This window comes from Mobula birostris, chromosome 6 (genome assembly GCF_030028105.1).
Source record: "Mobula birostris isolate sMobBir1 chromosome 6, sMobBir1.hap1, whole genome shotgun sequence".
Lineage (NCBI taxonomy): Eukaryota > Metazoa > Chordata > Chondrichthyes > Myliobatiformes > Myliobatidae > Mobula > Mobula birostris.
The window spans coordinates 76416203-76444044 of NC_092375.1; the positions used below are offsets into that span (position 1 = coordinate 76416203).

At 40.8% G+C, this 27842-nt stretch overlaps 1 protein-coding gene across 2 annotated transcripts in view; it reads left to right on the forward strand.

The window, feature by feature from the left end:
- Positions 1-27842, forward strand: part of glra2 (glycine receptor, alpha 2) — a 185970-nt gene that overhangs the window by 39163 nt on the left and 118965 nt on the right. The window contains exon 3 of one of the 2 annotated variants that reach the window (XM_072262324.1): positions 17366-17433. In XM_072262324.1, coding sequence (XP_072118425.1) covers positions 17366-17433 — 68 coding nt within the window. Of the gene's footprint in view, positions 1-17365; positions 17434-17526; positions 17595-27842 lie in introns of both variants that reach the window. The other variant, XM_072262325.1, reaches the window with a different exon arrangement.

Consider the following 27842-nt stretch of genomic DNA (forward strand, 5'->3'; position numbering starts at 1 on the left):
AAAATAATGACACAATGTGGCATTGAAGAAAGACTCTATTGTTGGAAGCCCATTGGCTGAGAAGTTAAAATCAGGAAATAAATACAAAGTGATGGGGAGATCTGGTAGCATTGAAGGGCAGAGAATCAGAGTTCTCCATTTAAATCGATAAACTTCATCAGAAAAGGGGAAATAAGAAAAGAAATATATTTTATATTTTATGTAGCAGAGAGTGGGGAATGGGCAGGAGAGGTGGCGAGAACAAAAGGTATCTCTGTGATAGGGTGGAGGCCAAGATTGTCCAGATGACACACTGCTGTATGTGCATCTACGGCGAGTGAGTTTGCCGGCCGGAGGTGAGGTGGCATCCGCACCGGGCTTCGAGGCAAGTGGTCCCAAGTTCAAATCTGGCTGGCTCCTTGCACACTTTCAATTTGTGCTGGGTTGAGCGTCGAGCTAGCAACTCGGCCTTGTGAAAAAAAAACAGCCAAATGCTAAAGAAATGACAAGTCTGCTGCCCGATATGCAACAAGGTGTGGAGAGGGAATAAAAAAAAAGGGGAAGTGCGTTAGTGAGTGAGGAACAGACAGATATAGAGAGAAGAACATAGCAGAACTATAAGGTAAATTTAGATGGCACTAAAAGCATTGTGCACCTGATACTGTTGTGTCTACCCTATCACAAATATTTCCTCTCTTCTCTCCACCTCTTCCTTATCTGCAGTTTAAACACACTTGCTTTCTCACTGTGCCAGTTCAGATAAAGGGCCATTAATCTGAAACGTGATTGTTTTTCCTCTCTCTATATATAACACATGAGCAGCTGAGTGTTTGCAGCAACTTTTTTGTTAGATTTCCAGCAATTGCAATTTTTTCTTTGTAATTAGAGGAGAAGAAGATGGCGGCGCGACGGCAGCGCATGCAGCCTCTCCGGTGAATGAATGATATCTGTAATCTGTCAAGTAGGGGACTGTACACAATTCTGATTTGATGGGGATGCACGTGAGAGTACGCAGGAACATCTGGAAAACTTCTGAAATGCCCGCTTCGCTGCCGCTGCTACTGTGTGGTAACCAGAATCTCTGGAGCAGAAAGCCCCAAATCCTTGGCTTTGCTTGTTTCAGCGGCCGGGGCGAGGTCAAAGGCGCTTGGCAGAGGATGGCACTTGGGAGGCTGTATCGGAGGGGCTAGTCGGAGGCTCGAAGTTTTCGGATGGACGGACTCAGTGTCGACTGTGGTCGACTGCTTCCAAGGCATCGACAAGTTGACAATGCCTGGAGGTTTATGGCAGGGAGTTTCTCCCTTTTGCCACCTGCTATCAGGGACTCAGGAGTCGATCGACTCGGGGACTTTAAGACTTTTTTATCGTGCCCATGGTTTGTTCTTCATCAAATTATGGTATTGCTTTGCACTGCTGTAACTATATGTTATAATTATGTGGTTCTGTCGGTGTTAGTCTTTGGTTTGTCCTGTTTTCTGTGATATCACTCCGGAGAAACATTGTATCATTTCTTAATGCATGTATGCATTTCTAAATGACACTAAAAGAGGACTGAATGTTCTCATAATCTAAAAAAAAATGAGACCATCCTGATTTTCCTGAATTTTATGGTGGTATTTGATGAAAAACAGTGGGTTTATTAGTTGGAATGGTTATCAGTGTTAGCTGGGGGTTAACTGAACCCCTGCAAGAGAGTGAACCCTCACAAGGCATCAGACCCCCATAATAAACCTGGCTGGGCACTGAAAACCTGCGCTAACCAACCAGGAGGAGTACTCAAGGACATCTTCAGCCTCTCACTGCTACAGTTTTAGGTTCCCACCTGCTGCCGCAAAACCACAAATTTCACACATACAGTGATAATAAACCTGATTCTCAAGTTCATGTTCAAGTACAATTATCACTAAACAGTACATGAATATAGCCAAACAAAACAGTGTTCCTCCAGAGCCAAGATGCCAAACACATTACAAACTGCACATACTGAAGCACATAGCCCAGATAGCACCTCTGTATCAGAATGTTTTTGGTTCTAGATACATTTCAGAAACCTGAGCACAAAATGTCTAATCTGATGCTCCAGTGCCATACTGATGGAGAGTTGGACTGGAAGAAATGCTTTTATTTTGACGAAATATTGAACCAGTCATATTACTCTTTACAAAACATCACACGTTGCTTGATCCCCATAACTGCATCAAACTGTTGATCCATATGGCTTGGCATGGCCTCTGTTGTGCAGCAATTGGGAGAGTAGAGTGATGACCATTCTGGAACAGGTCATCCCAAAGGCCAATTCCAGAATGTTCTTCTCTTGTCGACTATTCATTCATTTCCATAGATGTTGCCTGGCCTTCTGAGTTCCTTCTGTATTTGTGTGTTGCTCTGGGTTTTCCTGCCTCTGCAGAATCTCTTGTGTTTCTTTTTCTCTTTCTCTCTCGCAGTCTCTCACACACTCTCTCACACTCTCACTCCTCATTTATCTGTTAACTGGATGACTCTGAAGCACTATGACCCCTAGCTTGTACTGTCCAAAGTCTGTAATATTTCCCTTAAATATTTCCAATATTCAGAGACTTTAAAAAGCATGAAGTACAAGGTTCCTTCAAGAATACCACAACCTTGTTGTAGGGTTTGGAGGCTTATGTGCCTCAATGCCCCAGAGAGCTATGTTGGCCGGAGTTAGGGCCTTGTGCTTTGACTCTTGGTAGGGTCACCCATGCCAAAAAGGTCAAACAGTAAAGGTTAGACTAAGAGTGCTCCACTGATTTTCCAGGATTGGAGGTTCAGCTCAGGGATAACAACCCTGACTGTCAGGAAACAGGAAATTGATAGGGAAATGAAGAATCCTTCTATACAGAGATGGAGGACCTTCACTGTTGCCCTAAACACCAGCGGTGTAACTGGCAGTAAGTAATTAAGAAGTATGACATTATAAATGATCGTGAATTTTTTTAAAACTCTAGAAAATTGTGAAATAAAATCTTAACTAAATAAAGTCATAAATATAAAGAAAAATTAAGTGAACTCAAATATACAGTGAAATGAAGAAAAATAAAGAAAAAAGGTTGCTAATTTTGCACTTCAATCAAAAGTCTCTCATATTAGAGCTGGATATCATGGGCCCAATAGTGAGTCCAAGAATGGAGCATGGAGTTCACACATGTCAACAGTGTCCATACTTTCACGGTGCTGTGTGCAGGTGCAGAAGTCTTGAATCCATTGATGCACATGAAAGCTTGTTAATGACTGTGTGTAGAACCATCAGCTAATTGTCAGTGCCATTTTGGCCCATCAAACTAAGACCCTGTCAGCTCCTTTGGCTGGATAGAAAACTCCTCTCAGCACTATTCTCAGAGTTATTCCTGGTCAATCTTTGTTCTGTGATCAATACCACATAAGCAGTTTGTTCCATCATTATTGCATTAGTCTTTGTGGGATATTGTCATTCACACTATGCCTGCTGTATTTTCTACATTGCAATAGGTTAATAGACATGAAAAGCCTGTTGTGTAGCATTTGGGCACATTCTTTCTCACAGTGCATCCTTTCAACGAACAATGAGCTCACTGTCTAGACAGTTCCCTTAAATAACTGTGCAAAGGACATGGATTAAAAATTGATGTGGTAACTGGTGCTAAAGTGGTGCAAAAAAAAAAAGAACTGACGTAGTTTTCTTGTGGGTGTTTGATTGTGTGAAAGGAGTACGATGTAATCCCCAGGGCTTCAGATTATAGGCATCCATGAGTCTCGTGAGACCATGGATTTGCACCTTGGAAGGTTTCCAGGACACAGGCCTGGGCAAGGTTGTATGGAAGACCAGCAGTTGCCCATGCTGCAAGTCTCCCCTCTCCACACCACCGATGTCATCCAGGGGAAGGGCACTAGGGCCAATACAGCTTGGCACTGGTGTCATCGCAGTGCAATGTGTGGTTAAGTGCCTTGCTCAAAGACACAACACGCTACCTCTGCTGAGGCTCGAACTAGCAAACTTCAGATCATTAGATCGATGCCTTAACCACTTGGCCACACGCCAACACAGCCAGGGCTTCAGAATGCTCACATAAAATGGCCTAGAAATGGAACTACTGCTGATATGCTGGGAACTCTTAAAACAACAGACTTCGGTGGGAATTTCTGGTGCAAGCAGTATATTCCCAAAGGTGGAATGATGGAGTACAAAGTCTCCAACAGGTGATTGGCCATCAGTAAGGGGAAGCATCGGTTGTCCTCTAATCCCCATCTTCTTCAGACCTAGATCTTGAGAGCCTAGGAGCTGACTGTACCTCATGCTTTAGCAAACCATCAGCCTCTGCTTAAGGCTTACTTTCCTGTTGACACCCATTGGTTAACAAAGCCCATATATATGATTCAGTATTGATTCCAGCAATCCCATGATTTTACTGCTGATTGACAACGCTACATCATTCTCATGTGCAGTTACTACACATGTGACTGAGTTTCAGAATCAGGGTTAATATCACCGGCATATGTTGAGAAACTTGTTGTTACATGGCAGCAGTACATTGCAATATATAATAACAATGAATATATAATAATAATGCAATATATAATAATAATAGTAAGAAGTGTACATATATTACAAAGTTAAATTTAAGTAGTGCAATAAAGTAGTGAGAGTGTTCATAGGTTCAAAGTTCATTCAGAAATCTGATGGCAGAGGGAAGAAAGCTGTTCCTTAATCATTGGGTGTGTGCCTTAAGGTTCCCTAATGGTAGCAATGAGCAGAGGGCATGTTCTTGATGTCCTTGGTGATGTCCTTAAATATGAATGTCAACTTTTCGAGGCATCACTCCTTGCAGATGTCCTGGATGCTGGGGAGGCTAGTGCCCATGACGGAGCTGACTGAGTTTACAACTTTCTGCAGCTTATTTCGATCCTGTGCAGTGCCCGCCGCCCCCATACCAGACAGCTAGTTAGAATGCTCTTCATGGTACATATTTTTCTCACAATGCACTCTGAGTGCACAGAATTATCTCTATTTCAAATGAATCACATGGTGAATAGACTACATGTGAATTTCTCAACCCATATACAATATTGCAACTGAGATAAGAACAGTCTGTGTACTTACAGAGCATTAATTAGGATCACAAAGTTTACATCAGAAATTTGACCCTAGTTTATACCCTAGACTAGCACCCAAACCTATGACTTTTCGTCTCATCTTTCCAATAGTGGGAGAACCGAGGACCAAACAACATAGTCTCAGAATAGAAAAGGTTCCTTTAGGACAGAGATGAGGAGGAATTTCTTGAGGCAGAGAGCGGTGAACCTGTGGAATTCCTTGCCACAGATGGTTTTGAAGGGCAAATCATAGGGTATATTTAAAGTGGAAAATTCTAATTTTTGATTAGTAAGGCATCAGTGTTACAGGGACAAGGCGGGAGATTTGAGTTGGGGGGGGAATAAGTCAGTGATGATGGAATGGTGGAGCAGACTCGATGGATCGAATGACCTAATTTCTGCTATTCTGTTTTATGGTCTTAGAGGTGTGAGATTGCTGTCCACTGAGATAAAGCTAGTTGCAAAATAATTGTCAATTGTATAATAATGATTGACACTAGTGTTTAGAAACATAGAAACAAAGAAAATCTACAGCACAATACATGCCCTTTGGCCCATGATGCTGTGCCAAACATGTACTTACTTCAGAGATTACCTAGGGTTACACATAGCCCTCTATTTTACTAAGCTCCATGTACCTATCCAGGAGTCCCTTAAAAGACCCTATCACTTCCGCCTCCACCACCGTCGCCGGCAGCCCATTCCATGCACTCACCACTCTCTGCGTAAAAAACCTACCCCTGACATCTCCTCTGTACTTACTTCCAAGCATCTTAAAACTATGCCCTCTCATGCTAGCCATTTCAGCCCTGGGAAAAAGCCTCTGACTATTCACACGATCAATGCCTCTCATCATCTTATACACCTCTGTCAGGTCACCTCTCATCCTCCGTCGCTCCAAGGAGAATAGGCCGAGTTTACACAACCTATTCTCATAAGGCATGCTCTCCAATCCAGGCAAAATCCTTGTAAATCTCCTCTGCGCCCTTTCTATAGTTTCCACATCCTTCATGTAGTGAGGTGACCAGAACTGAGCACAGTATTGCAAGTGGGGTCTGACTAGGGTCCTATATAGCTGTTACATTACCTCTCAGCTCTTGAACTCAATCCCATAGTTGATGAAGGTCAATGCACTGTATGCTTTTTTAACCACACAGTCAACCTGCGCAGCAGCTTTGAGTGTCTTATGGACCGGATCTCAAGATTCGTTTGATCACCCACACTGCCAAAAGTCTTACCATTAATACTATATTCTGCCATCATATTTGACCTACCAAAATGAACCACCTCACACTTACCTGGATTGAACTCCATCTGCCACTTCTCAGCCCAGTTTTGCATCCTATCGGTGTCCTGCTGCAACCTCTGACAGCCCTCTACACTATACACAACACCCCCAACCTTTGCGTCGTCAACAGATTTACAAACCCATCCCTCCACTTCCTCATCCAGGTCATTTATAAAAATCATAAGGAGTAGGGGTCCCAGAACATATCCCTGAGGCACACCACTGGTCACCAACCTCCATGCAGAATATGACCCGTCTACAACCACTTTTTGCCTTCTGTGGGCGAGCCAATTCTGGATCCACAAAGCAAGGTTCACTTGGATGCCATGCCTCCTTACTTTCTCAATAAACCTTGCATGGGAATACCTTTTCAAATGCCTTGCTGAAATCCATATGCACTACATCTACAGCTCTACCTTCATCAATGTGTTTAGTCACTTCCTCAAAATATTCATTCAGCCTCGTAAGGCATGACCTGCCTTTGACAAAGCTATGCTGACTATTCCTAATCCTATTATGCCTCTCCAAACCTTCATAAATCCAGCCTCTCAGGATCTTTTTCATCAACTCACTAACCACTGAAGTAAGACTCACTGGTCTATAATTTCCTGTTTGTTAGTTGAGTTTTTGTAACCTAGAGTAAATCATATACTACTTAATAAATGATGAACACGAATTAATGGGATCAGAGTTCCTGAGGTAAAGGTACTTCCTGGCATGAACTAACAGTAGAAATAATGCACAATTACCAGTAAGTATATAGAACTTTATTTGCGGGCTCCCTGCATGTTAAGCAATAGTATGTCATTACACCTTCCAACTGAAAGTGCATTGAAATTGTTAAAATGTTCAGGGTGAAATGAGGCAAATTACCTCCGCAGATTTTACCATTCATATTTGTAAAACCTGGGCCAGAAGAGAGGCAAAATATCCTGAGAGCAGTTATGAAATGCAATTTACTCTGTGTGTAGGAGTGATGGAAATAGAATCAATTAGATTATTCAAACAGATTTGTCAGACACTTGAGGGAAAGTAATTCGCAGAGCTACAGGAAAAGAGTGGTGGTCTGCTGAAAGCCAGCATGATCTCAATGGATTGAATGGCCTTGTTGGGTGCTAAATGATTCCTGAACTTCCCTTTATTGTGCCTTAGAAGCATATTTTTCCAGAAGATCCACTGAGATATTGTATGGATATGGAACATAATCTCACCATGTGTTTAAGATGAATGCAAGAAAAGCCTGGGAAATAAAGCTTTCCTTATTCAGTGTAACATTTTGTGTCAATTAAAGCATCGTATGGCAATGTTAATAATTTGAGAGAAAAGGTTTTCAGCTGAACTACACACTCAGTATGGCAACAAAATAGTGAATTGTTTTTTTTTACTGGCCGAGTAGGACAGAGACTTTGTATTATTGATTAAGCAAATTCAGCAGCTGACTGCATGCAAGGAACAAGCTGCCAAAATCTCCTTTGCATTCAGGGACATGACCTATTAGGCCTTACAAAAGAGTACATGTAGCCTTCTCTGATAAAGAAGTGACAGCTTCATGATATTGATCAACACTTGCTCAAAGTGGATTGAGGTGGAACACATGGGTCCACCTTCTGCCCCTGAGTGTACTATTGATGAGTTGAAGCCTTTACCCATATGCTGTGGCCTATCTGGAAAGCTCCTTTCTGGTGTAGTCCCTCATATATAGTCTTGTTTCCAAGCTTTATGAAGCAGGATAGCATCAAAACACACTCTTGTTTCTTCATACTATCTGATTTTAAAAATCTGTTGAGAGGTTAGTCATCATATTTGAAGTCCCTCTCAAGGCAGTTGCAGGGATATTCAAAGCTCAGGATGAATCATCACTTAGCTAACATCTTGCTGAAGTACAGAACAAATCATCACATTACCATAGGGTATACACCTGCAGAACTCTTTATGAAGAGAAGACGGGGAACACACTTGAGTCTAGCTCAGTCTCATCTAACTTCCTAAGTAGAACACAAATAGTTGAATTAAATTGCCAAAGTAACACTAATCAGAAGGAATGCAGTTTCAGGTAAAACAAGTGTGCTAGCCCTTCTAGTACAATACACTCATGAGCTTGGAAGGTAGGATTCATAGTGGTTTGTGGAAGTAAGAGTATGATTGGTAGTAATGACAGAGTAAAACAGTACAGAAACAGGCATTCAGCCCACCACACCATACTCCATGCTCGTCCCACATTTGCCCCATAACCCTCCAAGCCCCTCCCTTCCCTATATTTATTCAAATTCTTCTCAAATGTTGTAATTGTACCTGCCTTGACTACTTAGGGTATTTCCATCCAGCTACTCCTTACTGACTGGGTAATGAAGTTTCCTCTTTTAAACCTCACCACTGTTCCCTTGTATCTGTATCTGTGTCAATGCCCTTCATCCAGACCGGAATGAAGAATTTTGACCAGAAGCATTGACCAGCCATCTCCCTGAAAAGGTGTTGTCTGACCTGCTGAGTTCCTCCAGCATCTTGAATGTCTAAAATGCAATTCTTCATGCTTATCAAAATTGCAATCCAGTTGTCATTTCTCAGCCCATCTCCCTTACTGATCAAAATCGCTTTACAATTCATTGTAACTTACTTCACTATCAGCAAAATAGCCTAATTTAGTATCATTTGCAAACTTGCTAATTGTGCCATATACATTCCTATCCAAACCACTTACCTAAGTAATAATTAAGAATGAACCCTGGGGCAACAGGCATCTAGCTGGAGAATTGACCTTCAACCATCACCATCTGCTTCCTATGATTGAGCTAATTCAAAATCCACCTCACTAGCTCCTTCTGAATCCTATGCGACCTAACTTTCCAGAACAGCCTGCTATGCGGGACCTTGTCAACAGCCTTTGTAAAATCCATGTAGATAACATCCACTGACCTACCTCCATCTATCCCATTAGTTATCTCTTCAAATAACTCCATTTAAGAGCTTAAGACCATACTACATAGAAGCAGAATTAGGCCATTTGGCCTATCAAGGCTTCTCCACCATTCCATCATGGCTGACTTATTATCCCTCTCATCCCCATTCTCCTGCCTTCTTACTGTAACCTCTGATGTCCTGGCTAATCAAGAAAGTGTTAACCTCTGCTTTAATATGACTTTGCCCTCCACAGTCGTTTGTGGCAATGAATTCCACAGAATCACTACACTCTGGCTAAAGAAATTCCTCTTTATTCCTGTTCCAAATGGACATGCCTTTTCCTGAGACAATTCCTTCTGGTCCCAGACTCTCTCATTATAGGAAACATTCTCTCCACATCCACTATCTGGGCCTTTCAGTATTTGGTAGGTTTCAATGAGATTGCCCTCATTCTTCTAAAAGCGAGTACAGGCCAGAGCTTTCAAAAGCTCCTCAGACACTATGCTAACCCTCATTTTCAGAATCATTCTTATGAACCTCTACTGACCCAGCCCAATGCCAGTACATCTTTTCTTAGATAATGGGCCCTAAAATGCTCACAATGCCTCGTGTGGTCTGACCAATGCTTTGTAAAGCCTTACCTTTTATATTCTAGTCCTCTTGAAATGAAAGCAAAGATTACATTTGTCTTTCTTACCACTGACACGACCTACAAGTTAACATTTAAGGAATCCTGCAGGAGGACTGCCAGCTACATTTGCACCTTTGATTTTTGAGTTTTTCAACATGTTTCTACCAAAGTGCATGACCATATACTTCCCCACACTATATTCTATCGACCACTTCTTTGCCCAATCTGTCTAAGTCCTTCAGCAGGCTCCCTGCTTCCTCAACACTACTTGCCCCTCCACCTATCTTCGTATTGTCTGCAAACTTGGCCACAAAGCTATCAATTATGTCTTCCAAATCATTGACATATAATGTGAAAAGTAGTGGTCCTCTCACCAATCTTTGTGGAACACCACTTGTCACTGGCACCCAACCAGAAAAGGCCCTCTCTCTTTGCCTCCTGTCAGTCAGCCAATCATTTATCTAAGCTTTTATCTTTCTTGTAATCACATGGGCTCTTATCTTGATAAACAGCCTCATGTGCAGCATCTTACCAAGTACCTTCTCCTTAGTAATAGCAACTACGCTCACTACTGCTCCCTGACACTCTCGAATCTCTCATATACTGCTCATGTCTTCCACAGTGACACAAAATGCTTATTAAGTTTGTCTACCATTTCTTTGTACCCCACTACGGCCCTTCCCGTGTCATTTTCCAGTGGTCCAATATTGACTCTCAGATTTCACTCCAGTAACTTCACGACAGCTGAAATCAGGTTCACTGGCCTGCCCTTGAGTAATGGACAACATTAGATGCCCTCCTGTTGTCTGGAATTTTGCCGAGGTTAATGATGAAGCAAGTATCTCTGATCTTATCCCACGCCTCACATACGATATGGGGATGCACTTAATTAGGCAATAAGGATTTGCCCAACTTAATGCACTTCAAGGCTGCAATACTTTCTTCCTTGTAATTTGCACATGACCGAAGACCTCACTACTTATTACCCTCACTTCGTTGGCACCCATGATATTCTCCTTAGTAAACACTGAGAAGAAACAGACATTGACAATCTTCGTCATCCCCTGAAGCTCCACGCATTGGCAGCCCTGATGGTCTTTAAGAACCTAATCTCTCCCATGTCACCCTTTTATTGTTAATGTAACTAAAACACCTCTTGGGATTATCGTTAACCCAATGAAATGTCTCTGATACCTTCCTGCTCTCCTAATTTCCTTCTTAAGCCTGATCTTAAACTGACTATATTTATCAATGGATTTGCTTGAACCTAGCTGCCAAAATGAGAAATACGCTTTCTTCTTTTTTCCTGACCAGAGACTTGATATTTTCATCAGCCAAGGTTCCCTGAATTTGCCAGATCTACACTTTATCCAGACAGGAGCACATTGTCCCTGGACTCACCATATTATCCTTGAAAAAAAAACTCCTATTGCCAACTATTTCTTTGCCTTTAAAAAGAATTATCCAGTCAACCCCAGCTAGATCCTGTCTAGTGCACTCAAATTCAGCCCTGCTCCTGTTCTGGACTTTAACCTGTGAACCTGTTCTATCTTTTTCCAAAACTATTTTAAAACAAATGGAATTGGGGACATAGCATCTGAAATGCCTCCCAACTGCTACTTCAGTTACATGTTCCACCTTTTTTCCTCAGAGGGCATCCAGTGTCGCTCCTTCCTGAGCAGATTCCTCTATATATTGTGTGAGGAGACTACCCTGGATGCCCTATACAAACCTATCCAGTCTCTTTGCACTCCGGATGTCCCAGTCAAATCCGGGATCCACTAGCACTACCCTACTATTCCCACAACCATGTGCAATTTCTTCACACATCTGTTTCTCAAGATAGCTCTGACTGTTGGAGATTCTATAATGTACCCCAGCAAGGTGACCATTCCCTTCTTATTTCTACCCAAATTCTACCCAAATAGCCTTCTTAGATGATACATCAAGAACATCCTCTCTCAGCGCTGTGGTAATGTCTTTTATCAAAAAAGGCAACATCTCCTCCATCTATACCTATTTCTCTGTCACACCTAAACCAGCGGTCTCCCAAAACATTGAGTTGCACTGGAGAAGAACAAGTACCAATGGAAGAGAAGATGCAAACCTTGGTTCTATGATATTGGGTTTGTTTGGCTATGATTGGAAGAAAACCCGTTGTCGAAATAATAAGAATCAATATTTTTGTTCTGCAGTGGTTTCCCCTGATTAAACTTCAGCAAAAATCCTTAATGGTTTACAGTAGGAACAAAAGGCTAAATGGCCAACCATCTCAGAACAGGGTTTACTTTTTAATTGGTGGCAGCAAAAATGTTGAGCATACTGTAGATAATTCAGTGTGTATGAAATGATATATTTTTGTGATTTGGTTATTAACTGAATAAATTTTGTTTTTATTGTGGTAAAGAGTGTTTGGAATCCTGGCATTCTAAGTGAAGGCACTGAGGTAAAGAAGAAAGAGGCTATGAAGATAAAATACTGACTTAACAAAAAGTAGACTGTTGGGTCCATCTCTTGGTGCTATGCTTCAGAAAAGATGTGAATCTTCAGAAAAGATTGCAGAGAGGGTGCCAAAGAGATTTATCAAAATGATCCCAGAGTGACAGATTTTAATCACCAGAATATACTGTAGAAAATGAGGTTTTGTGCTCATTAGAACAGAAGAGTTTGCAAAGGCATTGAATAGAACTATTTAAAATAATAAACATGAAAACAATACAGATGGATCAAAACAATTCTATTGGTTCAGAAAGGGCTCTGAAAAATAGGGATATGGACTAAGAGTGACTGGAAAAAGTAGGAAAGGTGACCTGAAGAGAAATTCCTTATTCAAGAACTGGTCTGAGTCTGGAACAAACTTCCAGGGTTCTAGTAGAGGCAGAAGCAAACAGGGAACTGGATAAGTATGTGAAAGGACAATGGTTGCAGACTTGCTGAGGAGAGTGTGGCAGAGTGGAAATAGTTGTCTTACTCGTACGTGAAATTGTAGTATGGATTTAACGGACTGAGTGGTCTCTATCCCTGCTGTGACTATTTTATGATTCTGCTTACATTGGAACATATTCATGATTGGGAAATCTATACATTGATTGAGTTATGTTCACATTCCAAATATAAAATACTGCAGCTGCTGAAAATCTGAAGTAAAAGCAGCTCAGAGGTACAGCTGGTTGAGTAGCTGGGTCACTCTGGCAGAGAACCAGGTTCAGTCCTGACGTTGGACGCTATCTATTTCGATTTGCAAGTTCTCCCTATTCCCACATGGGTCTCCACCATTTGGTCCAGTTTCCTCCAAATCCCATAGATTTGTTGGTTGTTCGGTTAATTGGCCATTACATTGCTCCTCCGGTTAGAATCCGGGGTGGTTGATGATTGCTATGGATTTGGTGGGCAAAAGGACCTGTTTCTGTGTTGAACATCCCCGTGGTTGTATGACTACCATCAAGAATGCCTACAGTCCCATCCCTCGACAGCATTATTGGAAATCTGACCATCTACCTCTGACCACCATACTACGGGACTGCTTCGGGTCAGTGGACACTATGACTGACAGAACACGGAGGCACCTTCATTGACCTCCGCAGCCCTGACAACCCTGTGATAGTCTCCGAGGTCACTGTGAAAGCACTCCTCAGGAGGATGAATTCACGGAAAGTGTCATGGCCCAGACAGTATATTGGCCAAGTACTGAAGGTCAGTGCTAATCAACTGGCTGGCATGTTCACAGACATGGAGTGCTACCATAAGAAAGCAGCATCCATCATCAAGGAGCCCCTGTGTCCAGACCATGCTCTCTTCTCACTACTACTATTGGGCAGGAGGTACAGAAGCCTTTGGTCTCAGGCCACCAGGTTCAGAAACAGCTATTAGCCTATAGCCAACCACCGTGGATAGCTACACTCACCACGATTCTGAATTGATTCTATAACCTACAGTCTCACTTTCAAGGGCTCTTTACAACTCATGTTCTCAGTATTATATTTTTATTTGCATAGTTCATCTTCTTTTGCACATTGGTTATTTGTTAGTCTTCATTTGTATATAATGTTTCATAAATTCTATTGTAGTTCTTAATTATCCAGTAAATGCCTGAAAGAAAATGAATCTCAAGGTAGTATATGGTAATATATATATACTTTGATAATAAATTTTACTTTGACTTTGATTCTAAAACAGAAAAAAGCTGGAAAGACTCACTGGGTCAGGCAGCACAGGTGGAGAGAAAATTAATGTTTCAATAATCTTTCATTGGTTTGAAATGTAGACTCTATTTCTCTCTCTATGGGGGCTTGCTTAGTATTTCCAACATTTTCAGTTTTTATGTTCGTAATAGATTATTTGCACAACTCAGATATTAGCTACTTGTACTAATGGGACAATGCCAATAAACATGATTTCCCTCCCATCGTTTCAGTGGGAGAAGATTGTCATGGATCTGTTCTTTATGATTGGTATTCTTGTTCTGGTAACCATTGTTCATGGAAGAAAGTCAATTGTGGAGGTGACCATGTGGTTTTGTAATAAATGAGATCAGGGATCACAGAATGTATTGCTTCTTCACTTCCACTATCAGAGTTCTTCACACCCATGAACACCAACTCATCACGTTTCTCTCTTTCTGTAATATTTTTAAAATATTTCTTATTGTAACTTACATTAATTTTTATGTATTGCACTGTACTACTGTCACAAAGCAACACATTTCATGACATATGTCATAGATAACAAACCAGAACCTGAGTTGTTAATTTCCAAAAGCGGATCTGAATTTTTGTGCTATTCACACTTTTCATAGACTGTTGGAAGTAATGTCCTATTTGCAATATTACTGTTTGAATCATTTATTGCACGCATACATAATTGTGAGTGCAGAGATAATATTTTAATATGTAAGAGGCTTATGCATGTTTTATAGGCTAATTATCCTGCCATTAATGTACCAAATACGTGTTATTGAAAGGCTCTCTGATGAATGCTACTGAAGCCTGAGATTGATGTATTGCTGATATCTATATCGCAATTAAAAATAGAACAGCTCATGTTTGGAATAGTGGACCTAGAGATGCATTCTTTAGTTTTGTGCCACATAACCCGCTGGAGGCTGCTAGAATTTATTTAAGATTCAAGACTGCTTAATGTCATTTCCAGTACATAAGGGTAATGGAGAACAAAGTAATTATTACTCTGAACCTGATACAGCACAAAAAACACAATAAGATAAAGTACACTGTAATAATAAAAAACACAATAAGTATAAATATATAAGATAGCTTATATACATAGATTGATAGTATGTCCAGACAGTGACACCAGGTACTAGCGTGTCTATATGCTAGTATAGGTGGCTGACAAGAAATGATGAAGTAGTGATGGTTAGGGGTGTGGTTTGGTGGGTTAGTGGGTGGAGTTGATGATCTGTTTGGGAAAAGTAACTCTTTTAGAGTCTAGTTGTCCTGGTGTGGATGCTACATAGCCTTCTCCCTGATAGAAATGGGACAAACTGTCCAGGAACAGGGTGGTGGGATCCTTCATGGTACTACTGGCCCTTTTCTGACAACTTTCAGTATATATGTCCTTGGTGGTGATGATAGGTTGGGCAGCTTTGAGTCCCCTTGTAGAACCTTCCTGTCCGCCGCAGTGTGGCTCCCAAACCAAGCGGTGGTGCAACTTGTTAGGATGCTCTCCACTGTGCATCTGTACAATGAAGTGAATATACACGTGCTCCCTTCAGCCTTCTCAGAAAGTAAAGACTTTAGTGAACTTTGCAGATTATGCGGAACGTGGTCTGGGACCATGAGTGTTTGTGCATGGATGTGCACTTCCAGGAGTTTGAAACAGTTTGCAGCTTCCACTTGCTGTGCCACCCTTGTAAAGGGAGTGTGAGTGGTAAGTCTATATCCAGCTGCTTTGTCTTGTTGGCATTGAGGAAAAGGTTACTGACCAGGAACTGAGACCTTGAGCTCTTTCACCTCCTCTCTGTAGGCTGTCTCATCTTTGTTGGTGATGAACCCCATCGAATCCCACCACTGTCATGTCATCGGCAAACTTGACAATGTGATTACTTGGGTGTTTGGCTGTCAGCAGAGTGTACAGCAATGGCCTCAGCAGACAGCTTTGGTGGGTGCCCATGCTGAGGGTGATGAGGAGGGAGGAGCCATTATTCACCCTGATTATCTGCAGTCTGTTGGTTAGGAAGTCAAACACCCAGTTGCATGGTGGTGTATTTAGACTGAGAAGAAGGAGTTTGTTCACCAAGGTCTAAGGACAATAGTGTTGAATGCCAAACTGAAATTCAGTTTATGAAACATTTATGAAACTTTTTTCTTTCAATTTTACTTACTTTGTATTCAACTGTCTGTTGGTGCTGGGCTATTGTTGCTCAGTACACTGCCTGGTTTCAATTAATTTGATTAATTCAATTTGGATCTTTAGGCTGGACACTCATATCAAAGATATGATAATGAAAGGTATTTATGATGCAGCAGGAAGAAGGCTCCCTTGATGAGCGAGTGGCTTGGTGTGAAGGTACATCATGCAGGCCCAATGCTTCATGTTTAGTTACCTACTTGTTCAGCATTGGTTCTTGCAATCTTCTCCTACCTCATCAACCTGGACATAGGTATCTTAACGATCTTCCAATGAAATCTTTCTCAATAAATACTGCTGGCTCTGCTTCCCTTCCCAGTTACTGATCACAAACAATATTGTCCCTTATACTCATGACTACCCGCACTGCGATAGGTGGCAACACTCCTCCTCCTTCCCCAATCTCTCCCCCCTCAGAGTCCCACAGTCTCACCTCACAGACGTAGATGTGCTAGAGAGTGACTTAAGAGTGAAGGCAAGAAACTTGAGGAGTAGTGGGGTGGATGTGATGAAAACCAAAAGAAAACAAGTGGATGACTTCTGGAAAACAAGTGGATTCCCATCGCCGCCTGTAAGGAGTTTATATGTTCTCCCCTTGACTGCGTAGGTTTCCTCCGGGTGCTATGATTGCCTCCAAAAGTCCAAAGACGAACCAGTTGGAAGGATAATTGGTCATTGTAAATTGTCCCATGATTAGGCTAGGGTTGAATCGGTGGGTTGCTCTGTGATGTAGCTCGAAGGGCTGGAAGAGAACACTCCAAGCTGAATCTCAATAATGAAGCTATGCGGAGTGAAGTAAGAAAAAGATGCACCAAGTTCAGAGTTAGGAATTTGTCTCTGGAGATGGTGCTGAACAAATGGTATTGTATTAAGTTCACATTTTATACCTCCTTGCCCTCCTGATCTCAATTTGTCCAATTCTGACAAAAGCAATAAAATTAGTCATCTATTTAATACCATGCCTTTTCCACAGCTGCCAGAGACAAATTTCTATCCCAAAGGGTTATGCAATGACTGGTTATGTTTCATCACTTATCAAAGTTTGTCATCATGGCATCTCCCATGTACTTTCACTGCTCCAACTTGTATTGCAACATTGTCCTTGCATTTCACAGGTCCTCCAGTAAACGTTACATGCAATATTTTTATCAACAGTTTCGGCTCTGTCACGGAAACTACAATGGTAAGTGCTGATGACAACTGTCAAATAACTTGGTGTCTTGCCTGGTAGTAGTTTGTCAATTTTCTTTCTTTTGTTTTATCATTTAAATTGCAGGTCCTCCTGTTAATGTTACATGCAACATATTTATCAACAGCTTTGGTTCAATAGCAGAAACAACGATGGTGAGTGGGACTGATCATGAGGCCATCTTGTAATGAATTGCTTAGTTTGTCAGCCTACCACCAGGGCTTTCATCAGCAGATGATCGAGATCAAGCTATCATGCTCCAAATTCTGTGTGTCCAGAGCAGTTCCCAATCTTCTGAATCACTGAGTGGCCAACCACTTGTCCGAGGATCTGCACTCAGACTTTTTCACTTTCCGAAAAAGAAGATCTTGGAACTTCATCAAAAGTAGTTAATAAAAAGTCCATAAAATTTGTTCTGAGCATTCCAGTGACTTACAAAATACAAAATAGTGGAAATCAGCTTAAAGACTGGTAGCTCAAGGAAAAATCCAGATCATGTTGCATCCTTCCTTTTTAAATCCATCATTCTGAAAGAGAATTTAAGTACGTAGCAATGAAACTGCACTTATACTACATTCAGCAGGATTAAGAAATTGTTTCATTTTTATTTTTGTTGCTCCTTCTCATCTTGTGAAACTGCATCCAAAGAGACAGAGTAGCTCTCAAGGAGTAGGGATTTTTGAAAATCACTTCAAACGTTAACATAAAGCACCAGAAATATGAAGTTGGACCCAGACCAATTCAGAGTAGTATATGTACAAGAAACTCTCTCAATTTGGTCTTTATAGCCAGGAACTGGTTTTTAAGGTTTTGCAAATTTGAGTAATAAATTATGGAGATTCAGTCATAGAATGAAAACAAGCATTGCTCACACATTCCCTGGTTTTCTAGATTGCATGAGTAAATAGCACCATGTACTTACTTCACCGTAAGATTTCAGGATGGTTTGGGTCAATGTTGTAAATGTGGAGGCACTTCTAGAAGCCTTGAAATTGTGCCCTTTGAAGATTAATGCATGAACATTAAAATGCACACTAATCCTTACAACAACATAATTTCGCTAATTAATTTCCTTTGTGCCATATTTTAACGAAGATGTTCAGCAATCTATTTTCAATAGATTAACACCTCTGATAAAATAACAGGCCAAGGAATTCTATGGTAACATATTAGGCATACATATATATTAATCTACAATGCAAATTTAGGATTTAAGAAGATTAAGTTTTAAAAGAGAGAGAGCCTCGCTCCATGACATAGCTATTGGGCTTTTGTACACTGCAATGGTACAAAAAAAAAATCTGATCCCCCTAAACAAGGGCAGCTTTGAATGACTAGTAAATGCCTGTCCTGCCACTGATATTAATGTTCCAAGATTAAGTAAAGTACTACCTCCCAAAATTATTAGTCATAGTTATTGAGCATTTTCTTACAGAAGCATATCTCAGTCGTCCAATGTTTATGTGTAAACACTGAATGAGCTTATTCACAACATGCTGGAGGAACTCAGCAGGTTGGGAAGCATCCGTGGAAACGATCAGGCCCTGAATGGTGGCAAGAGAGGAGGTGTATGGACAGGTGTAGCACTTGAGCTTACAGGGATGCTCCGCCGCCATCTGTTATTTGCTTTGACCCCCAGCATCTGCAGATTATTTTGTGTTTTTGAATGAGCTTATTTGTCTTCATATTGCATTGATTTTAAATTAGAACTGTAGACACTGGGATTCAGAAACATGGGGGCCGGAGGGGGCGGGGGGAGGGTGGATTCTTAGACCATAAGAGACAGGAGCAGAATTAGGCTATTTGGCCCATCAAGTCTGCTCCATCATTTCATCATGGCTGGTCTATTTACCCTCTCAACCCAATTCTCCTGCCTTCTGCCCGTCTTTCACATGCTGACAAATCAAGAACTTACCATTCTCCGCATTAAGTACACCCAATGACCTAGCCTCCATAGCTGCCGGTGTGCAATGAATTCCACACTTTCACCACCCTCAGACTAAAGAAATTCCTCCTCACCTCCATTCTAAATGAACCTCTCTATTCTGATGCTGGCCCTAGACTCCCCCATTATAGGAAATATTCTCTTCACGTCCACCCTATCTAGGCCTTTCAACATCTGATTGGTTTCTATGAGAACCACACCACCCCACCCCCACCATTCACCTAAATTCCAGTGAGTACAGACCCATCAAACACACCTTATACAATAACCCAGTCTTTCCTGGAATCATTCTCGTGGACCTCCTCTGAAACCTTTCCAATGCACATCACTTCTTATTTAAGCAGCCCCAAAACTGCTCACAATGCTTGAAGTGAGGTCTCCCCAGTGCTTTATAAAGACTCAGCATTATATCCTTTCTTTTATATTCTAGTCCTCGCAAAATGATCGCTAACATTACATTTGCCTTCCTCACCATTGACTCAGCCTGCAGGTTAACCTTCAGGGAATTCTGCATGAGGACTCCAAAGGCACTTTGCACCTCGGATTTTTGAATTTTCAGCCCATTTTGAAAATAGGCTACGCTTTTGTTCCTTCTACCAAAGTGTATGACCATTTAATTCCAGACACTAAGTTCCATCTTCTACTCCTTTGCCCATTCTCTTAATCTACTTCAGTCCTTCAGCAGACTCCCTGGTTCCTCAACACTACCTGCCCCTCCACCTATCTTCATACCATCTGCAAACGTGGCCACAAAGCCTTCTATTTCATCATAAAAACCATTGACATATAATGTAAAAAGAAGTGTTCCCAACACGTGTCACTATTCAGTGGCAGCCTACCAGAAAAGGCTTCCTTTATTCCCACTCTTTCTTATGCCAATCACATTCTCTTTCCATGTTAGTATCTTTCCTGTAATCATGAGTTCTTAACTTGTTAATCAGCCTCATATGTGGCACCTTGTCAAAGTCCTTCTGAAAGTCCAAGGACATAACATCCATCAATTATGCTCTGTTTATCCTACTTATTATTTCCTCAAAGAATTCCAACAGATTTTTCAGGCAAGATTTTCCTTTAAGGAAACCATGTTGTCTTTGTCTTATATTAGCATTCAAGTACCCTGAAACCTCATCTCTAATAATGGACTTTAACATATTCCCAAACACAGAGATCAGGCTAACTGGCCTATAATATCCTTTCTTCTGCCTGCCTCCCTCCCTTCTTGAAGAGTGAAGTGATATTTGGAATTTTCCAACCCTCCGGATCCATACCAGAATCTGGTGATTCTTGAAAGATCATTACTAATGCCTCCATTATGTCTTAAATGACCTCTTTCAGAACCCTAGGGTGCAGTTCATCGGGTCCAAGTGACATAGCTATCTTCAGATCTTTCCCCTTCCCAAGCACCTTTTCAGTAGTAGTAGCAATTGCACTCACATCTGTCCCCTGACACTCTTCCAGCATATTGCTTTTGTCTTCCACAGTGAAGGCTGATGCAAAATACTTATTTAGGTTGCCTACGATTTCTTTGCCCCTCTCCAGCATCATTTTCCAACTGTACGATATCTGCTTTTGCCTCTCTTTCACTCTTGATATATCTGAAAAAACCTGTGCTATCTTCTTTGATATTGTTTGCTAGTTTATCTTCATATTTCACCTTTTTGCTCCTTATGGTTTTTTCAGTTGCCTTCTGGTGGTTTTTAAAAACTTCCCAATTCTCTACTTTCCCACTAATGTTTGCTCTATTCTATGCCTCCTGTTTTGCTTTTATGTTGTTTTTGACTTCCCTTGTCAGCCACAGCTGTGTCAGCCTGCCTTTATAATACTTCTCTTTCTTTGGGATGAATCTATCCTGCACCTTCCAAATTTCTCCCAGAAAACTCCAGACATTGCTGTGTTGCTGTCATCGTTGCTAATGTTCCTGCCCAATCAATTTTGGTCACCTCCTCTCTTGTGCCTTTGCAATTCCCTTGACTTCACTTTAATATGGATACATCTGCGTTTAGCTTCTCCCTCTCAAATTTCAGAGTGAATTCTATCATATTATGATTACTGCCTCCAAAGGGCTCCTTTATCTTAAGCTCCCTAATCAGATCTGCTTCATTACACAACACCCAATCGAGAATAACCTTTCCCCTAGTAGGTTCAACCACAAGCAGCTCTAAAAAGCCATCTCATTGGCATTCTACAAATTCTCTCTCTTGGGATCCAACACCCGTATATTGAAAACCCTCATGACTATTGCAACGTTGCACATTTAATGTGCATTTTCTATCTTCCATTGCAATTTGTAGTCCATATCCTGGCTATCGTTCAGAGACCTGTACGTAACTCCCACCTAACATAATTGTATATATCTCTGTAACATCTTATAGAGACATATAAAATTATGAAAGGAAGAGTTGAGATAGAGACAGGAAAGTTTTTTTCACTGATATGTGAGACTAGAACTAGGAGATATTGCCTCAAGGTTCAGGGAAGAAGATTTAGAACAGAGATGAGTAGGAAATGTTTTTCCCAAAAAGTAGTGAACTTGTGGAATTTTCTGTCCAAGGGGGCAGTAGAGACTGCCTCATTAAACCTATTGAAGTTACAGTTAGACAGGTTCTTGCATAGTCGAGTAATTAAGGGTTATGGGGAAAAGTCAAGTAGTTGGATCTGAGTCCACACTTAGATCAACCATGATCTTATTGAGTTCAAATAGACTCAAAGGGCCAGATGGTGTACTCCTGCTGCTATTTCTTATGTTCTTATGTCTTTTTTAATTTTGAATAAATATTTATTTATATATTTGAAGGGAACTACTGACTTAATTTAACCTAGAAATGATCGGAAAAATATTGCGAGTTTGTCTCTCATAAATAAAGTTCACATCAGAAGGAAAATTAGTTCTAGGGAGACAAATAATTAACACTTCAAACCAGATTACTTGCTGAGACTAAGGAATATATGTAAATTCAACAGATCTGCCATGTTTATCCCTTTCTGTTCGTTCAAAAATAATATCCCACATGAAGGTTAGGTAATCACATAACATTATCAACAAATTATTTTCAACTTTTACTGGGAACTTAACTTCATAATTTCCAAAGATATTGCATCCTTTACAGTAATGTAAATGCATCGCTTCAGTTCAATAGAAGTAGTGATATTTGAAGCCATATTTGGCTACAGGTCTGGGTTTGTATTGACCCCAATCTAATAATAGAAAGATGGCATTGTATACCCTTGGAAATTCTAAATGGTGAAATAATAGATGAGAACTAAAGAGAAAATATCCTGCCTTAGGCCAAACCCTTCCCATGACCAAAGGTGAAGTACAACAAAATTGAAAAAAAAAATTCAATATGACTACATCTCCATCTCAAAGCCACACTTACCTTTTGGCATTGGGTTAGAGAATGATTAACACAATAATTTGATACAAAGAATTATTTGTATAAATAAATTCTTAATTCAACACCACCATTTTCAAATTATTGGATAAATTCAAAACTAATCAATTCATATTATCAATAATATCACTTTTTGATATTATTTGCATGTACTTATTCATCATGAGGAGGCTATAATGGAATTGTTCAGATGAAATCTGAATAAATACAAAGTTCAATTTGTATCTATCCATTAAAAATCGATGAGTAGGCCATATGAGAATGCTGTTCAATACACTGCACTTTGACCAGGACAGCATGTACATTCTGATTACAAAACTGGAAAAAAATTTCAAAGAGGTGACCACAAAAATTACCTTACTGCCACTTTCCAATCTCTTGAGCATTCAGTCTGAACTTTTATCATTATGTATCTTCTTCCTCCTTTCAATTTAGTTCAAGTTTAATGGTCATTCAACCATACATGAATACCCATGAATACAGCCAAATGAGACAGCATTATTCTGGGGCCAAGGTACAAAATGCAGTACTAACAGTCATACACAGCACAAAGCACACATAGCACATACAAGATAGCAAGCAACTAAAGGTATCAGTAAGCTACAGCCACGCAAAAGTGAAGTCCAGACCCGAGCCATGAATGCCGCAGAAATATACAGAAAACGACAGTACAGCTTGTCTTCTGCCAAGCAAACACTGGGAGGGGCAGCACTGACTCCAGCCTGAACGCCATGCCACACTGACCCCGGTGCAGCGCTTTGGCTCCAGCGCCTCTCTCCTGGCAGAGCTGGTGAGGTCTTTTCTATTGTTTCCAAAGGTCTCTTTGGTAGAACCCTCTTTATGCTCCCTTTGTCTTAAAATCTGATAGAGCTATCCAAACTCTGAACATAACCCTTTCAGGCATTCACTGTATCAGCTGCACCTGAACAACCAGCCATTAGTAGAGTATCATTCCCAGCAAGTGCCTCTCACTCTGTAGACACTTTTAAATTCTCGTGTCCCTGCCCCTCTGTTACTTCTGCCCTGCCAAGAAATCTCGTATGAGGTGGATGGAGGCTGTCAGCCCCTTGAGTCTGTGCCAAATCTCAGAACAATCACATTTTATTCATCCACTTAATTCACTGTAATCTTTTGTTCTCACATTACCATTACCAGCTTCTCTGATTTTCATGCTAAATGCCCAGACTGGTAGCTAATTAGCTTTCTGACCCGCATATCTGAAAGACATGGGAGGCAACCTGTGGCATATCCACTGGGAGAATGTGTAAGCGCTTTCCCTGTCTTCCCAACTTGCTAGAGATGTGAGAGAGCAGCTTGGCCAGCTGCACTACTACTGGTCCTGTTAAATTCAGAGCACACAAATAATTCCATTTCCCTTTGGTCAGCGGATCCTAACTGTTATTAATATACAGCCCCTGGCTACCTTGCAACAGGCAGAATACTTATCTTCCAATTGTTAAAAGCATTTCCCTGTGCTAACTACTTTAAAGGTAGTAAATTGGAGCCTGACTGTGTTGTGATTTCTACCATCTCAATATAGAATAACAAAGCAGGAATGTAGTAGTTAACAAAGTTAAACTTTCACATAATAAACTTAGTGACTTTGAAATCCTAGATGGACCAAACAACCAATTTTTCATGTTCTCTCAGATGGTGTGGTACTGGCACAAACAAGAGATGCTGCTTATTTATCTCTGCCCTTAATCAGCTGCAGGGAGGAATAGGAAGAGACATGGCAGGAAGAGGTTTGAGTATGCCATTTGCAAATTCAGCATGTGGATTAAAGATTAGATCTCTGCTTTTATTTTTGTTGCCAAACACCCTTAAGGAACAGTGATTTATCAATTCTTAGCTCTCAGAGTATATAGGTAAAAGTGCTCTCTCTGTAAAGTCCATGTTTCAAACCATTACCCATTGTTTTCCAAGTGTTTAAATTGTGGTGTTTGGGGAAGGGGGGCTATGGTGGGGGAGGGAACACAACCCAAAGTGCTTGTACAGAGAAAAATGAGAAGTTTCACCAACATATAGCAGAAATGTTAGTTACTTCACAGGATGTGGATGGTTGTGTTATTTATGAATTTATAGGACAGGTAACTATAATAGTTTTCATGTCCTTAGATGTTAATTGAACATCCCTTCATAGTAAAGGCAAACTTGTTTTCTTTAGCTGCCAGTGTTTTGCAACAGTAAACTTCTACAAATGGCACAAAATGGTCAATGGGACATGTGGTACCTGAGAAACTCTGCCTTGACACTTAAGTTACAAGATGGCGCTCAATGGATGTCTGTGCACGGATGCTAGCTCTGTAACAGATGTGTGTAAACTGCTTTCGACAGCACTTAAACAAATCATTCATTGAAAGTATCATGCAAAGGGGCTGCAATTTTGAACTTGATGGCAGTCAAACGCTGGTTTATTGGTGTTATTTTTTTCATGGTGCTTTTACCTGCTGCATGCCATTTCCTGATGGGCTAGTTCTCAACAGGCTTTCCAACAGCTATTGTGTATTGTCACAGAACAACAAATTTGAGACATTCTTCTTGTTATATGCATAGATAAATATTTATTTTAAAACTCAGTTTAAATAATAGTGGCTGAAAGCTTCACCTTCTCATGTTTTTAATAAATTAAAAAAACACAGTTTATGACATTTCCCTGATAAGTGAGAGATTTAAACTTGCCCGATTACCGCAGTAATGGTGACCAGAATGTTTGGTGGTTTAACTGTTTCATACAATATGCCAGCTTCTGATGACAAACTTGCCTGCAGAGGCAACCGTATGGTGTAATTAATCCCTACCAAGAACACTAGAATAATTTTAAATAGGGAAAATCTGTTTCCACTGGTAGTGGATCAGTAGCCAAGGTACAGGGATTAAAGGTAGAAGACAAAGATTTTTTAAAAAAAGAAGAAATTTCCTTTGATGGTGTGTTGGAATGAGTTGGAGTGCTACGAGGAGAATAAATAATAACGTTGAGACATTAAATGGATAAATAATTTAGGAAAGTAAAATTGAAGGGCAATGTGGGAAGGCAGAGGAATGGGAATAGTTTACCAAAATCAGAGCAATAGAACTTTCGTAATTGCATGCTGTAATGGCCCAGAACCTGTGACCAGCACACTGACTAATGAGGAATAATCAATCTTGACATGTGCTGTCTCCCAGGAGGAAACATCTTGAGGACAGCCAGCTGCAGTCATTATGACAAGAACTGGTTATCAACCTGGGCCCTCAGAAAAGTAAATAGCAACACATTAATGAGGAGAAACACCACCGACAGCTGACAAATCTTTGCCAGCTGACTCAGTCAATATCTTTAGCTTAGATGACCATCAATATTTCTAACATGCAGAAGCATCTAAAAACAATTGAAACTGTTAAAGACTATTCAAATTTTTAAGCTCTTCTTAAACTGTCTAAAATTGCAAAAAAAGCTAAAACAACTAAAACTTGTTGTGATGTCACATCTCAAAGATTGCATCTCCCGCAATTCAGGAAACCTCAGTCTAAAATATATTCCTCAAGGTTCTTGAATGGAAGGTGAACTTTCTGCCTTACAGATGAGAGTGCCGACTATTGAGGCAAGATGCACAATGGACTAGAAAGTAAAATTGAGGGACTTGTGAGGCTCACAAAAAATCTCTGATTTCTTTTTAATGTTTCTTCATACAGCTCTCTCTACTAAATTCCATTAGCTAATAGCCCAGGCTTTCCTCACGAAACAACCTGCCTTTTCCATGCATTGAGCTATCAAACCTCCTCTGAACTGTTTGAAATACTTCTTTAAATTAAGATACCAATACCAAACAAACCATACAAAGAATCTCGGCACAAAAGATCAACTGTCTATTCCCCTCCACAGATGTTACCTGACTTGCTGAGTTGCTCCAGCATTGTGTGTGTGTTACTCAAGATTTTCAGCATCTGCAAAATATGACCTGGTTTCTAGGCAGCCACCTTTGCCCCAAGTACATGATTTCAATACTGTGGTGGGAGTGGGAACCAGTGTGAAATTGAAAAACTGCAGCATATTCAAAAACAATTGAAGTGGAGCAGTGGTTGGGGCTTCTGAGAAGAAATGGTATTAATCATCCATGTGAGAGAGAGGAAGAGAGCACCTGCTACAGGAGAATAATATAAGACATCTTGACTGGGATGGAATGAGCACAGGAAGGGAGATTTGGTGGTCAGGTTTAGTGAGAATAACCTTAGGGGAACAGTGAGTGTGGTCTCATTGGCAAGATGGTTGTTGGGGTGGATGTAACAAGAAATGAGAAAACAACTGCAAAAAGTTGTGAATCTGTGGTCACAAGGCTGGGATGAAGATCTTTAGATGGCTGGTAAAGAATCTGCTATCAGCGGAGGAACCTGACTGGATGATCTCACTGATACTGAGAAAGAGGACCCAGTTCCTTGATCTTAGCATTAAAGGTGAGGTTGGAAAAGAACAGTGAGAGGCGTTCCTGCAGTTGGAACTACATTGCTGGCTCTATATTGTTCCTGAAAAAGTGAATAGTCCTGACAGGCATGTGAAAACATGGCCCACTTGTGCTTTACTTCATCCAACTAAATCTCATAGTGAACAACAATTTTTCTATAAGCCGAATCAGACCCCATCCACCTATCATACTTCATTTCACAGTCCACTTCATTTCACAGTCCTATACAACAGTTTATCAAAACTTTAAGTTTACAGTTTTCTGACTTGTACAATATGCTGGAGGAACTCAACAGGACAGGCAGCATCTATGGAAATGAATTCATAGTTGATGTTTTGGGCCGAGACACTTCTTCAGGACTGAGAAAGAGGGGGAAATATGTTAGAATGAAGTGGCGGAGGAGGGGAAAGATGCCGGAATGTGATAGGTGAAGACAGGTGGGTGGGAAAGTTCAAGGGCTGGAGAAGAAGGAATCTGATAGCAGAGGAGAGTGGACCATAGGAGAAAAGGAAGGAGGAGGGAATCCAGGGGAAAGAAACAGGCAAGTGAGAAGAGGTAAAAGGTCAGAGAGGGGAATAGAAGAAGACTGGGAGGGGGGTGGGATTTGTTTATTGGAAGGATAGA